This window comes from Bombyx mandarina, chromosome 25 (genome assembly GCF_030267445.1).
Source record: "Bombyx mandarina strain Sakado chromosome 25, ASM3026744v2".
In the NCBI taxonomy this organism is placed as follows: domain Eukaryota; kingdom Metazoa; phylum Arthropoda; class Insecta; order Lepidoptera; family Bombycidae; genus Bombyx; species Bombyx mandarina.
Genome location: NC_143231.1, coordinates 1742736 through 1759637, shown reverse-complemented (window position 1 = coordinate 1759637; position 16902 = coordinate 1742736). Strand labels below are relative to the sequence as shown.

The following is a 16902-nucleotide window of genomic DNA, read 5'->3' as shown; positions in this document are numbered from 1 at the left end:
CTGTTTTGATTATTGCCGATGCATTTATTCTAAGCGACTCTGAGATATGATACCCAAGTTTTACAGAACGCACGTCTGCTTCGTGATAGAAACAGGCATGTTCCTGGTATGCTGGTTAAAAAAAAACAAATGAAACCAAATGTAAAGACAATTACAGTAGGTATTAATTAAAAAGAAGGCGCCCTTGACATAGCTCGCGACAATTACATTGTATTTCGTAAAATATTTAGCAATAACTGATAGAGCAAGAGCCCGCGACGGCCAGACCTTCGTTATTTTATAAAAGCTGAAAGTTTATCTGTGTATGTCTCCAACAAAGGTAAGAACGACCCGCGGGTTTTATAAAATAACGAAGGTCTGGCCGTCGCGGGCTCTTGGGCTATGAAAGCGGTGTCAAGATATTTCGCAAAAGTTCATGAAATCGCAATATTTTGTCCCCGTGTGATTCTGGAATTAAAATCGGAGAAGCCATTACGCACGCGAGGGCCGCTCATTATATTTTCGTTTTAAATGGCAAAGTTATACAAAAACATTGCCTCGTTTTTATGACGCCGATGTGATTATTTTTCTTGCAAATACAATAGGTAAGTAATTATTCACACATAGATCATTAGCTAAAAAAAAAAGCCGAACACTGAAGTGGAGATGGACAGTATTTATCTTAATAGAGAAATACGAGAAATGGACCAAAATAATTACAGAGTGCTACCTAAGGGACGGCAGTAAAAAAAAGGAAAGCAACGAAAATGTTGGGAAGATGAAATAAAGAGTATAACCGGCCGACATAAGAGTTGAATAGCCAAAAATAGAGAATATAGGAAATAGAGAATATTGGAAATAGAGAATAAAGGGTTCCCCTTTGTCGCAAGGCAAGCTGTTTGGAAAACCACACTCACGCCGAAGGCAATACTTAAAGATAAGTTGGATTTAAATTTAAGTTATTATTAAGTAAAACAGCGATAAAGGCTTATTTATTATTATAGATCCTTGATGGAAGTCGTTGAAAATTTTCAAAGTTTTCGTGGCCTGAATGATAAGATCACTCGATGTACTCGTAACACGCGATGTGTTCAAAGATCGGGAAGATCCAAGCGAGCAGCGACCATTTATAAACAAACAGACACTAAAAGACCTCCGTCCTCATGAATATCATCAATGTCAAGTGTATGCTCAGGCTGCTGCCTAAGGCTAACGACTGCTTTTAGCCGCCACCCACCTTGAGACCTGAGTTCTAAGTCTCAGTTTTTCAGTACGACGGCTGCCCCAAGCTTATTTGGTTCTAGAACTGATCTAGCCTATTCTACACATTTTTTCTGCATTATTTAAAAAAAATATGCGCATAGTTTCATATCAAATTTTAATTTTAGTACAAGATTGAAAATTTTCGATTAGCTAGTGGGCGGTGTGTTGGTGCGACCCCAAATTGACCTCTTGATTTTCACATCAATCGCAATGTATTTCATAATTGTATTCAATGAAGTAGTTTTAGATGGTACTTTTAGATTGGAGGGCCATTGCCTCTACTAAAAATATTTAAAACTATTCATTACAAATATTCAGCGTAAGCAGAACCTTTCTTACCTCACCTAACCTGTTACCACTCACAGTGAGAAATGAGATTTTTACTGCACTCGATCGGTAAACTAGATCAAGGCCCTGATATGCCACATTATGATGCAGATGCTTAATTAATTTACGGTTTCTTACAACTGTCTAACTAGGTAGGTCGAACTTCTAGCAAGAGATTAATCGTCGAATTGAAATTGTTAGTGTTTGGAAAGTTGCACAAAACCTTCTCATCCTAAATACCTCAGTGGTTTAAGACTAAAATCTTTGACCAGTGTGTGTTGCAAATGGTAATATACGGCAGTGACACATGATCGCTGACAATGGGCCTTATCAGAAAGCTCAAAGTCACCGAAAGGGCTCGAAAGTCACCAAAATCGGCAAGGGCCCATTTCTCTAAAAACAGATGGCCGCTGGTGCCAAAAAAATCTCGATCCACGCACCGGAAAATGCAGCATTAGTAGGCCACCCACGAGGCGGACCGACCACTTGTTAAATATCGTGGGAATGTACTAGATGTGGGCTGCGCAAGACCGGTCATTGTGGCGAACCTTGGGGGCCTATATGTCCATCAGTGGGCAGATGCTGAAACTTATCCGTTCTATATGCTCGACAGCGCTTCCATTCGTATAAAGGTTTCCGTTTTTCCTCAGACGGAACCCTAAAAAGCAATATAGGAACCGCATAGCATTGGCCTAACGACACAAACTAATGGCTGTAACACACGTACACGATAATCGCGTATCCGACAGTTACAATGTAATTAAAATGTTCAATAGTTTGGTTTTCCAGTTACCTACGTCCGTTTTCAGTGTTATTTTTGATTGTTGACTAAATAAATGATCCATAGATTTAAAATTACTTTCCACGGCAGACACGTGAAGTTCAACAAACCACAAAATTATTTAACTTCTTCCGACATCCTCCCACGGCCGCCATATCTGGAGGTTGCGAACGTACTACTGAATATTTGATAGGCAACGCCGGTCGATGACATAATTGAAGTGGACAATATGAAATATAAAAAAGTAATAAGTACATTAAATAACGCTAATCAATTTTAAGGTTTAAGCTCTCATTAATTTGATGCATTTTGCTATACACAACGTTTTAGTAAAACCCTTTTGACCCAACGAAATTGTCTGGTCATCACTCAGTTGTTCTGTTTTAAATATTGAGGATATCATTAGCTAGATAAGACCCTGGTTGTCTTCCATTATTTTTCTCAATTTGTATGTTGTATTCTACAATTTCTTTTGGGTTTCTGGGAAATTAATTCTATTATAACGTATTTCTACGTATTATTCTACTTTTTGAATTAAAGAGCACATATATATAGCATACGATACTTTGTGGCGTGTCGATGGACTCTGGCAAAAGCTTCAGAACAAGGACGACTAATAATTTAGAATAAAATTAAAAAGAGATGGACATCAAAGTTTAACATAATCGTATAAAGATCGTTAGTATCATTATGTACCCCCAACATACTTTAAAAAAATATCAATGTGAATACGTAAAGTAGTTCCACAAAAAAATACATTTTATTGGAAAACAATTACTATTGTACTACCCTCAAAAATTATCACAGACACTCTGGAAAACTTTCTTTCATTTTAGCCCAAAAATTATTGAATCTCGAAAGGAGAGGACGAAAGAATTTAGGGCGAAAGTATCCTTGACAACGTGACGAGTATTGATCAGTCCGAGCTGCGAGTACGTAGCGTAGGGAGACACCCTCGTCTATAGGGAACGTGTAATAAAACCGGAAGCGACGCGGTGCCTGTGGCAGCGGAAACACGAAAATCACAATATTTTGAAGTTAAAATATTGAGGTTTCTGCTGCAAACTTATTTAAAGTGTAAAATTCAAGGCTTTCTTATTTGACGGACATCAAGCCTTGCGATAAACTGAGATTTTATTAATTGTGTAAATAGCGACATAATAGCGTTGAGCTCATGAACTCTACTATGCAGATGATGTAATGAGAAATCGATAAAATACTTTTTTTTTTTTATTGCCCGTGTAGGCAGACGAGCATACGGCCCACCTGACGGTGAGTGGTTACTGTCGCTCATGGACTTCAGCAATGCCAAGGGCTGAGCCAAGCCGCTGCCTACCGTGCCTACTGCCTACCGTAAATGGCGAAGTCAGAGCACGTTGCCAGAATTGGCGAGCGACTGAAGAGCTATCCCGCCGGGAGCCGTGCTTTCTGGCCGCTCGCTAAGGCTGCAGAAGGTAACTTCTGCAGGTCTAGTCTCCCACCACTACGCAAGTCCGATGACAGTCTGGCCCATAGTGCGAAAGAGAAGGCTGACCTTCTGGTCAAACTCTTCGCCTCGAACTAGACCGTGGACGACGGGGGTGCCACACCACCGAACATCCCCCGGTGTAATAGCTCACTGCCTGAGATCTGCTAAACGCAGTGTGCAGTCAGGCGGGAGCTCCGACTCCTGGACGTCCATAAGTCGAGTGGGCCAGACGGCATCCCTGCAGTGGTTCTGAAAACGTGCGCCCCTGAGCTGACGCCTGCGCTAACTCGTTTGAATCGCCTCTCTTATTGCACTAACAGGGTTCCGTCTTCATGGAAGACTGCCCACGTCCACCCTATCCCCAAGAAGGATGACCGGTCGAACCCATTGAGTTATAGGCCTATCGCGATAACTTCCTTGCTTTCCAAGGTGATGGAGCGAATAATAAATATACAACTCCTGAAGTATCTGGAGGATCGCCAGCTGATCAGTGACCGACAGTACGGTTTCCGTCACGGTCGCTCAGCTGGCGATCTTCTTGTATACCTTACTCACAGGTGGGCTGAAGCCTTGGAGAGCAAGGGCGAGGCTCTTGCTGTGAGCCTTGATATCGCGAAGGCCTTCGACAGGGTCTGGCATAGGGCACTTCTATCGAAGTTACCATCTTACGGAATCCCCGAGGGTCTCTGCAAGTGGATCGCTAGCTTCTTGGATGGGCGGAGCATCACGGTCGTCGTAGACGGTGACTGCTCTGATACCATGACCATTAACGCTGGCGTTCCACAAGGTTCGGTGCTCTCCCCCACGCTTTTCATCCTGCATATCAATGACATGCTGTCTATTGATGGCATGCATTGCTATGCGGATGACAGCACGGGGGATGCGCGATATATCGGCCATCAGAGCCTCTCTCGGAGCATGGTGCAAGAGAGACGATCAAAACTTGTGTCTGAAGTGGAGAACTCTCTGGGGCGAGTCTCCGAATGGGGTGAATTGAACTTGGTTCAATTCAACCCGATAAAGACACAAGTTTGCGCGTTCACTGCGAAGAAGGACCCCTTTGTCATGGCGCCGCAATTCCAAGGAGTATCCCTGCAACCTTCCGAGAGTATCGGGATACTTGGGGTCGACATTTCGAGCGATGTCCAATTTCGGAGTCATTTGGAAGGCAAAGCCAAGTTGGCGTCCAAAATGCTGGGAGTCCCCAACAGAGCCAAGCGGTACTTCACGCCTGGACAAAGACTTTTGCTCTATAAAGCACAAGTCCGGCCTCGCGTGGAGTACTACTCCCATCTCTGGGCCGGGGCTCCCAAGTACCAGCTTCTTCCATTTGACTCCATACAGAAGAGAGCCGTTCGGATTGTCGATAATCCCATTCTCACGGATCGTTTGGAGCCTCTGGGTCTGCGGAGGGACTTCGGTTCCCTCTGTATTTTGTACCGCATGTTCCATGGGGAATGCTCTGAGGAATTGTTCGAGATGATACCAACGTCTCGTTTTTACCATCGCACCGCCCGCCACCGGAGTAGAGTTCATCCATACTACCTGGAGCCACTGCGGTCATCCACAGTGCGTTTCCAGAGATCTTTTTTGCCGCGTACCATCCGGCTATGGAATGAGCTCCCCTCCACGGTGTTTCCCGAGCGCTATGACATGTCCTTCTTCAAACGAGGCTTGTGGAGAGTATTAAGCGGTAGGCAGCGGCTTGGCTCTGCCCTTGGCATTGCTGAAGTCCATGGGCGACGGTAACCACTCACCATCAGGTGGGCCGTATGCTCGTCTGCCCACAAAGGCAATAAAAAAAAAAAAAAAGTACACGGTACCTAACCTCGGACCGGCAATTTGATAGCCGACATTCAGACATTAGTGCAACAGTTTTCGGCTAACAAGGTAACTGCGATGTGCACTCGAAAGTATATTTCACGTTGCACACAGCACAACTTCTTGAAAAACGAATAAAGTACTATAAGTTCGCATCGGGTCTCGAGCATTGATATTTTATTTCACGTTTACATTGTAGATGTCTATGGACTCCAGTAACCACTTAACACCAGGTGGGCTGTGAGCACGTCCAGCCATGCACGCAACAAAAAAAAAATTTTTTTTTCATTTATGAATGAGCGGACGGATGGCTTGGTATGGACATGTAATGCGTAGAGACGCATGTGACTAAGAGACGTATGGAAATGTAAGGTAGATGGGGACGAGGTCGACCGAAGAAGACATGGGTGGAGTGTGTGAATGACGATATAAGAGAGAGAGGAGTGAGTGTTGAGATGACGGCTGATAGAAGAGAATGGAAGAGAATAATTAGCTGTGCCGACCCCACCTAGTCGGATAAGGTGGCGAAAATGATCAAATGATGATGAATATTGTGTATTTCTTGATTGTTTACATTAGATTGTCAGTAATGAATGCTAAAGAAATTAATAGTAAAGAACACGTTAGAAATATTGTTACAGCAGATGTTAATACAAATGCAGATAATGCAAGAAATGATGTCATCCGTTTTAACAATAGTTAAATGCTAGTTTTTATAACACCGATTCAATCCAGGTGCGGTAGAAACAAAAATTTAGCTCCAATACTACTTCGAGACAATCAGAACAGTTGCATTTTATTTTTTTATCACATAGGTACTTTTTTGGCTATAGTAAAAACGCCTTGTCTTTTTCGATGCGCTATGATGACACATTCTTCTAACGAGTTTTTAGAAGAGCTTATTTTAAGCAAGCATTTCCACCAGATAAACATAGGCTCATATATTTGGAGATATCGACAAAGGGAAGATTGAGCCGAAGAAATTTCTCGGTAGATCGACTGTCATAATATCTGTAACCAACAAATATCTTGTGTTCTACGATAGCTGCCGCAGCATATGGTGGTTTTCCAATTACAGCACAAGAGCGCATTATGCGGCATAATGCTCAAAGTTGAATGTTCCAACTACAGCAACGCTTCGCACAATCGAGCACTCTCAAAAGTACTGCTCTCGCGTGATACTCGCAATCGATACCGACTCAGTGACAGAAAATTTACATGTTTTTTCTTTAAGTTGACATTGATCGAAATTTTGTTTATATTATCGTTAGTAATATTATTTAATGTTGAAAAAAATTGTAAGGCTTTCGTTTCGTCGTAGTTTCTTAGAAATAATCAATGTTAATTAAAACTGTGCTAACTTAGCGCACTCTGCTGATGCATTTCGGTAGACAGCGGCTTGGCTCTGCCCCTGGCATTGCTGAAGTCCATGGGCGACAGTAACCACTCACCATCAGGTGGGCCGTATGCTCGTCTGCCTACAAAGGCAATAAAAAAAAAAAAAAAAATTTGAAAACTAATTCACATTCCAATTAAGCTTCAGCATAATTCGGCATTGTGCGTCACTGAGTCGCATTATGCTCTGTAATTGGAAAACTAACTATGTGTACCTAATCTTTGATAATGAGCACGTAATTCAGTACAAAATAATCTCCATTTTAATTTACAAGCGTGCTTCGAGGAGGGACGAGCTGCAATCGCGAGATTAACAGAACGTTTGAACCATTTAATTTCTAGGTCGAGCCAAGAAACTGAATTAACGTCTTAACGGTTTGAAACTTTGTAATATGCATAATATTGTAAGCTACGTGTAACCATCGCATAGGCAACCTGATAAGAACAAGAAACCAAACTAAAAAGCAGCTCTAAAGCCTTGTTCGGACTAGGCGAGTATTTTAGTCGCGTAACGAGTAATTTAGTGGCTAAACTACTCTCTATTCGCCCGAAAAAATTGAACAAAATGGATTGACTTGACTAAATTATTTACTAACCTACTCGACTAAATTTTTGGTGCTCAGACACATTTAGTTACTAAATTACTCGGTACTCGACTAAAATACTCGCCTAGTCCGAACAAGGCTTAAGGGATTTGAATTTTAGTTAAAAAAAAAAAATGTGAAATATGGTTTTGTATTTTAAATCGCACGTGGTTAATCATCGTTTATGGTATTACTGTACAATCTATGATTAGCTCAATGTATACTTTGATACCTATTTTTTTTTTTTTTCCTACCTCTGCTGATAGCCTTGAGAGGCTATTTCAGCTTCGCCCTAACGTTATTAGGTGAGCTCGCGGGGCTCAACCGGAGAGTTGCTAACACTGACCTTAGCAAGAGCAGTACTTCGCAGAATCTACCACCGGATCGGAAACGCGACCCACTGAGAAGATCCGGCGAGAAACTCAGTGGGCTGTGTCTATGGGTTAGTTCGCTCGTCGAGCCCTTCGTCGCAAGCGACGGGTTCGACGAGGACGGTGACCGGCTGATACCAAATGACGTCACACGCACATACCTACTACAGTAGCGTTCCTTTGAATTTTGTAAACGGGGCATTTTTTTTTAATATGGGCTTTGTTACTACGCTCAGAATCCTATCAAATAAAAATGTCCAGGCAAAGACCCGCAGGTCGAATCCAAACTGCGTCTCGTATTTGTTTACCTACCTAATGCATTTAAAAATCGGGTCGTATTAAAGGAAAAAAATAAATTCATAAAACATATTTCATATAGTGATCAAGTTTCAAGTATTATTTTTTTAAAAATACATGAAAACATCCGATGAAGATTTTTTTCTTGGAGCCTGGTAAAATTTAGTTTATATATGGCCCGTAAGTTCACGTTTTGGGCCCATGGACATCCGCAACGTAAGCGTTAAGCGTCCACTAATATAGTTCAAGTTTTGTTAACTAGACTTCTCTCAAACACGTTTCTCGTATTAACTCTTTTGTATGCATAGCATATTATACCTACTGTCTTCCATCGAATAAATGAATATTAAAACTTTTGAGTATGTTGTATATAGCTCAACTTAGGCTAATTTCGGAAGCCGGTTTTCTCTGATAATTACTGCTATAATTACATACATCTCAATTAGGAGAATAATCTAAACGTTATAAAAATACAATTTAAATCGTGCATGGTTTAATTTTCGCTAACTATGATGCGGATATTGTAATTGTGAAAGTGTCGTTGTCGGTTTGTCAAACACAGCAACTTAACAGTGGTTATTCGAGATTATTTTTTGCGAGGATACAAGTTATATTCCGGAGAGTGGCTTTCGACTATATCTCGAAAATATGACACGTTCGTTCTTAATGTACAGTTAGTGCCGAAGATATCGCGGAGCACTTTTTTTCCGCTGTCTATTCGTTGATAGGTCAAGGGGCTATTACATCTACGCCCTAACGGGTGCAATGTTACTGGTTTCATTGTTTTAAGAGATATTATGTGATAAATAGCTGTTAATCGTGGTTTTGGGCGGCGTTCGAAGAGTAGTGTCAGAGTATTTTCCGCTGGGAATGAGACAATTTTTTTAGGATAAAAGGTTGCCTATATCACTAGCCTGATATAATACTATAGCTTTGGGAAAAAAATCATGTCAATCCGTTGCTTCGTATCGACGTGACAGAAGACTGATGGAAGGACCTCTTGTGATTTACTGGTGGCCGTTGTAACTATACTGAGACCTTAGAGCTCATATCTCAAGGTGGGTGGCGCATTTACGTTGTAGATGTCTATGGGCTCCAGTAACCACTTAACACCAGGTGGGTTGTGAGCTCATCCACCCATCTAAGCAATAAAAAAAAGAACAATCACAGACACCAGACAAACAAACAAACAAACACACTTTCAAATTTATAATATCGACAGGTGTAAGGAATAACAATGGTATATTAGATGAACAATAGCCAGTAAAACGGTGACGTAGAATTGATTACTTCACACCGGGAATTAGTATGCAATGTTTCCCAGGTTATGACTTACAAAGCCAAAACAAGATTAATATTTTAGGAAATATATTATCGATGTATGATGTAACCTTTTAATAGAGTATTTGGAAAATAATCAGTCATTCGATATAGCTGAAGACCCACAGAAATAAATCAAGATATTATTTCTGTATTAAGACCAGCACGTGTCACAATAAAATAACATTTAGCCAATTTCCTTTGAAATTTTAAGACTGATTTATTTTGTTGTTTTGACAATATTGCATTCGCGGTGACAATCGGACGCGCTAAAATACCCTTTAGTTATTAAGATATTTTCAGTGAATTTAATAAGGCCTGATATGATCTGACTCATATTCTCACAGTCAACTCATAATTAATCCATCACAGTAAAATAAAATAAAAAACAATAAAATAATTCGCTTCCGCTTCCCGCTCCTCTCGTCAATGAGTCGCTGTTATATCGCGTTCCGACCTCAGGATATCAGATGCAAGTGCGGGGCTACGTTTGCAGCCGTACATCGTAACCGTGCACACGCTACCAAATATAACATTTTGCATAACCTAACGGGGCTACGCACACATTTCAGTCGACTTGTAACCGTATTGAAAAATGAATCGATGTTTTCAAGTTAATCGATTTGTTGTGAGATACGAAACGTGATATGTAAGCGAAAAGCGTGGTTTTTTTACTGGTGGCAGGATCTCTTGTGAGTCCGCACGGGTAGGTACCACCACCCTGCCTAGTTCTGCCGTGAAGCAGTAATGCGTTTCGGTTTGAAAGGTAGGACAGACGTTGTAACTATACTAGAACTTATATCTCAAGGTGGTTGGCGCATTTACGTTGTAGGTGTCCATCGGCTCCAGTAACCGCTTACCACCAGGAGGGCTGTGAGCTCGTCCTAAGCAATAACTTTTTTTTTTTTGTGAGCGATACATCGTTTCTAAGTCCGTCTTTTTTTTTTGAACTCTTAAGTAAGCTGAAAGAGCATCAGGATCATGTTTGCGAAACTTTTTATATCAACTCTCACCGATTACAATTGTTGCAACGGTAACGTGTTTTGTGTTCTCTTAAATCGTTTCTCACGATTTTTACAAGTCAAATCATTTTGTGTATGTACCTATCGCAAAGCCGCGTATTCAATAGATATTTTTTTGGTGCAAATTAGTTCGGAATAAATCGGAGTACCTACTAAAAATATAATAATTTTATATAAAAAAAAACTTAAGTAATGTAATAATACGACTAATATGAATTCAATTTTAATTCATTATTGTTAATATTTGTTTTGCATAAAACAATTATAATAGAATCACTTAATGATTTCTCAGGCAAATAATATTGAATTAAAAAAACGTACTTAGTTCTAATAAAAAAAAAATACTCACAGAAAGATCTTTCCCATCTCAAATTATTATTTTTTAATTCACCACGAATTCATATCGTAAATTAATGTTTGACAATGTTAAGGCACGCGCGATGCAGACGTGAGGTTCGGCGTACGCGTGAGTCACGGTTCTAATACCGTCGACGTAAATAAACAATTCCCTCACAGAATATTACGTCTGCACAGCCATACGAGACCGAGCAACGCGACGGTCGGCTGATGACTGGACGTGTCGGGAGTTTCGAACTAAGGAATTGTTCACGGTAACTCGTTCTATGTCGCGACTGTGCGTTTTTTATATGTGTAACCATTGATTTTTAAGTATTTTAGTACTATATTTCGATTACCATAAGTCGTATCCATGATTAAAACGGCTTTTACGGTTTAAAATCTGTCGTCCGCAATAAACACTATTTGATAAAGCCGTTTACCGTTGGGCGTTAAGTTCGGAATCATACCTTAAGAAGTGGAAACCAAAGTGGCGTTAATATGGAGTTTATTGCTCACAAGATGCTCTGCGATTACGCAAATTAGTTTTTTAACTAAAATTACTTTTACAGTTTAATCTCGCGATGTTTAGAGAGAGAGAGAGTATTCTTTATTGTACACCAAAAAACAAATAAACAGTGCGATACATGAAAAACAAAAAAGTACAATTGGCGGTCTTATCGCTAAGAGCGATCTCTTCCAGACAACCATCAGGTGGACAAGAATCATTTGGAAACGAACTACGCGCGGTGTACCATTCCAGTGAAATACATATACATATATGTACACATACATATCTCATGTTTAATGTCACTTATATAATTTCCATCGTTTCGAATAATTTACAGTTGTTGGGGTCGCGGGCGATATAATTTATTATTATGTCTACGAATTGTGAAAACCGAAAAAAATATGAAATACATATACAGTCAAACCTGGATAAGCGAGAGTTCAAGGGAGCACAATCTTATTCTCCCTTATAGAGGTTTCTCACTAACCCGAGTTTCTCCTTAATGCACCCTCTGAACTTCATTTCGCGATTTTCCGGATTCAAACGCATTAACTATTTTAAGTTTATCACTTAATGACAGTACTTTAATTTTCCGTTTTGACATGATGCAGAACAGAACTTTCCTTCGCAATTGATTAACGATAAACTGAGTAAGTTCGACAAACAGGACGGTACACAAGCACACGTGTCCATTCGAAAAGCATACGATAAAATAACAACGTTATTTAGTTCCACGAAATAGAATATTCAATATTGACGAGAAAACAATACAAAAACAATGGTAGGAAGTTCCACGAAAGTTAAGAATGAGTCATAAAATAGCAGATGTTCAATTTGTAATTTGTTTTTTCATTTGTTCCTCCTAAATAACATAAATAAATAAAGCTCGACTGTCGCTTATAGAGGTATAGTTAAGTAGCTGTCTCACTTACGGAGGTCCATGAGGGAAAAACGACTCTCTCTTACAGAGGTTTCTGTTTCTCGCTAATAGAGGTTTTGGGAGCTTAAAATGACGGGTCCTGGCTATTACTCTCACTTATAGAGTTTTCTCACTTATCCAGTTCTCACTTATCCAGGTTTGACTGTATATTTTTTTGCGGATTTTATTTCCATTAGACAATATTATTCCTTCATAGTGGAAGTTATTCGCAAGTTTAATACGTATTTCATTATATTAATTTGCTATCCGGATGGATTTGGACCTTCATCTTCTTTTAATAAAGACTCAATCGGGTTTATCATAATGCTCGGAAATGAGCCAGCGACTTTTCTTTTCTTTGCCTATTAGGTAGTAGCTTAAGGAGCTAATCCAATTACGTCTGGACGAGCAAGTAAGCTTAAAGGGTCAACTTGAAAGAATTTGCTAGCACTAGCCCTATCATGAGCAGCGCTTCGCAGAATCTACCACCGGATTGGAATCGCGACCCAATAAGAAGATCCGGCGAGAAACTTAGTGGGCTGCCCAGTCGCATCGCTCGATATGCTTACATCAGGGGTCTTATCCTTTAGGCCGCGATGACTTCAAGAATAAATAGCGTGAAACGTTTCCGTTTTTCGAGTAAGCGCCTGACTTGTTTCAACTAGCAGACCGAATGGACAATGTTTTTTTATATATCGATCTCTGTTCCGATGGGTGACAATAACATGTATAACTAGTAGTAATTTTAAAGTAAATTTAATTTCTTTTAATATATTGAAAACAAATTGTTTGTTCTCTAAGACATGCAGGATTCTTTCTTTTAGATTTCTCCTTGCTTCTTACTATATGAAGAGGAATGATCAAGAACAATTCTTACTTATGAAATATATGTACTATTAAATAAACTATTTTATTAATTAATTTATATTTCTTTTCTTTAACTACATTTTTTTCGTTATTGTGAATAAGGCTTTAGTTCACTCGGATTAACATTGATCTCCACAATGTTAATATTCAAGTGTGCATTTTAGAAGAAAAAAAAAGATCGTAAATAGGCGAACGAACTCACCGCCCACCTGACGTTAAGTCGTTACAACAGTCCAGAGAATATAACCAGAATCACTACGCCTACGTTGTAACGTGAGGTCGAATCACAATCGCATTAGAAATGTGGCTATTTCTCACTGCCATTCTACATAGCCTTATGAACATTTAAATTGACAAGAGGTCCCGCAGTAGTCGAAATTACTATAATTAATTGGAATTGTAAGTTTGTACACTATTATGATTGTATAATTTTATACTTCTATAATCACAAATTTCGCCAAGACTACACTATAAAAAATATTAACAAAGACAAACGATGTTTAATCTATTCTCATTTGACAATAATTAGTATGCATGAGTGTGTGCGTCAAATACATGGTATGCAATGTTTTCTTAATTGATTTAATGTATCTTTTATGCATTATTTTAAAAAAAATATTAGCATTGGGCACTTCTTCTCTATATTCTCTATAAGTGTGGAAAATTTCATAGTCCTCCGTCCGCGCAATTTTCGTAAAAAGGGATACAAAGTTTTTGCTTCAATACCTATTAATTTAAATTGATAATCCTCTCGCAACACGGCTAATGCTTGCAATTAGAATACTTTTTAATAAGCATAATTGATTATCGAATTGATAATCGACCCGACTTAGAAAAAGCCATCGATTGCAGACTGAAGATCCTTCTGTTTGCTTAGTGCGAGTTTTTTAACGTTCTCGATAACGTAAAAGTTAACTCAAATTTGTATAGCCTATAACCGAGAATATTAACTATAATAATATATAATATAAGTCGCCGTGGCCTAAAGGATAAGACGGCCGGTGCACTCGTGTGTAGCGATGCGCCGGTGTTCGAATCCCGCAGGAGGCGTGTACCAATTTTTCTAATCAAATACGTACTTAACAAATATTCACAATTGACTTCCACGGTGAAGGAAAAACATCGTGTAATAAAAATTAAACCCGCGAAATAATAATTTACGTAATTACTGGTGGTAAGACCTCTTGTGAGTACGCACGGGTAGGTACCACCTCCCAACCTATTTCTGCCGTGAAACAGTAATTGAAGGGTGGTTCAGTTGGTGGAAGGTTTGAAGGGTAGTTCCGCCGTTGTAACTATACTGAGACCTTAGAACTTATATCTCAAGGTGGGTGGCGCATTTACGTTGTAGGTAGTTGTCTATGGGCTCTAGTAACCACTTAACTCCAGGTGATCTGTGAGCTAGTCCACCACTCTAAGCAATAAAAAAAATTAACAAGTGCACCTGAATTCTTATAAAATGCAGTTAAGACTATATATTAATTGTACTATATAATAATTTAGTACGTATACATTTAAATATACAGGTATGAAGGGATTTGCAAGGCAACAGAAGAATACCTTAGGCTATTCGGTCTGCGGATTCGGTTCGGACTGGGATTTCTAAGCGGCACTTACTATTAGTAGCACATATTGTAATCCGCATGAATAGGTACAATCATTTTGCCTATTTTTGCTGCGAAGCAATCATGCGCTCCGGTTATGATGGGTGGGAGAACTATTATACACATACTAGCTGTACCCGTCCGCTTCACTGGGCATTTAAAATTAACATTATTATTTCTCACCCCCACAAAGTTTCTCATCATTAACGCCCCCGCAACTGATGTAAGGAGTCCAACACTCATATAAATACTAGCCTATCCATTAAGTACATGTTACATGGATACCAAGTTTCAAGTCAATCGGATGCCATAGTCCAGTAGTTATAACGGAACATCCGTAAAAACCACTGCAGATTTTTTATTTTTTTATTGCCCTTGTAGGCAGATGAGCATACGGCCCACCTGATGATGAGTGGTTACCGTCACCCATGGACTTCAGCAATGCCAGGGGCAGAGCCAAACCGCTGCCTACCGCTAAATACCTACCTACCCAGATAACGCTTCGACCTCATCTCTCAAGATGGATGAAGACATTCAGATTGTTGTCTATGGGCTCCGGTAAACACTTAACACGTTACGGGCCGTAAGCTCGTTCACACATTTACGTAAGAAAAAAATTATATAATTATTTTTTTTGGCGTATCGATAATTTTATAGTCCTAGTTACGTAGCAACGAAAACTGCAAATAAACGCTATACTATACCGTAAAAGCGTTTTAATGACATGCTGGATGTATTTTTATTACTATCGGCATTCCCCGAAGAAGTTATTTACGCACTCGTGTTGCGATACGTAGGTTTTTATTAGGTATCTCACGCCGAGAGAGACGGCCCACTCGACGATGCTAATCTCGAGCGTTTGAAGGATACGTTTTTATTTAGTAATATTGATTGTGTTGCACAGGAGAGCGTATAAACCAATAGGGCTTTGAAGATATCGACAAAGGAACGATCTTCCAATGAGCGTGTGAAATTGACGAGTCAGTATATTAACGGGACGAAAGGGCCTTTATCACGAATAATTAAAAAAATTAGCGTCAGAGAGAGAGTATTCTTTATTGTACAGCAAAAAAAAAATAAGCAATGCAAAACCATAAATACAAAAAAAAGTACAATTGACGGTCTTATCGCTAACTGCGCCACTTTGAGAAGGCGGCACGACATGAGAATCCTCTTGTCGTGGCCGCTGGAAACTACACACCCGATCCTGTAGACCGAATGGTAAACAGTCGACGTCGCCCAAAACACGTCATTACGGATTCTGCCGAACCATTAACGGTGCTTTTAGGTACCACAAACACCGGACACAGTCCTCTTCGAGCCCGTCACTTGCGACGAAGCGCTCGACGAACGAATTAACCCATAGACACAGCCCACTGAGATTCTCAAGGCTAGCCGCTTAGGTAGCGATTGCGATTGCGATTTTGAATTGTTTTTAGGTTTTAATGTTGTTTTGGCCTTGCAAGCCAAACTAAGTTGAAGTAGTAGTAGCCTGCGGGAAAAGGCGCTCGGTGCATTCGTATCTAGCGATGCAACTGTGCCGGTGTTCGAATCCCGCAGGCGGGCACTCATTTTTTAGATGAAATACGTACTTAACAAATGTTCACGAATGACTTCCATGGTGAAGGAATAACATCGTGTAATAAAAATGAAACCCGCAAAATTATAATTTGCGTAATTACATACTGGTAGGACTTCATCTGATTCCGCACGGGCAGGTACCATCACTCTGCCTATTTCTGCCCTGAAGCAGTAATGTGTTTCGGTCTGAAGGGTGGAGCAGTCATTGTACTAAAAACTGAGACTTAGAACTCATGTCCCAAGGTGGGTACCGGCATTCACGTTGTTGAGGTCTATGGGCTCCAGTGACCACTTAACACCAGATGGGCCGTGAACTCGTCCACTCATTACAGCAATAAAATTAAAATTTGTGGCCAAATCAAGCAAATCAGAAACTATGAAATTTTTAGAAAAGAATAAGTAAATATCATCAATAAATGTACACTAAATTTATTATCACCTAACTTTGATAACTCT

General features: G+C 39.8%; 1 protein-coding gene across 3 annotated transcripts in view; it reads right to left on the bottom strand.

Annotated features, from left to right (window-relative positions):
• The window catches only part of TTLL5 (Tubulin tyrosine ligase-like 5), a 36066-nt gene that overhangs the window by 18004 nt on the left and 1160 nt on the right, over window positions 1-16902 (bottom strand). Inside the window, exon 1 of one of the 3 annotated variants that reach the window (XM_028185375.2) lies at window positions 10978-11205. The exons of the other annotated variants lie outside the window; for them this stretch is intronic. Within the exon in view, the coding sequence (XP_028041176.2) occupies window positions 10978-10994 (17 nt within the window). The 5' untranslated portion in view covers window positions 10995-11205. Of the gene's footprint in view, window positions 1-10977; window positions 11206-16902 lie in introns of those variants that run through there. 3 annotated transcript variants of the gene reach the window in all.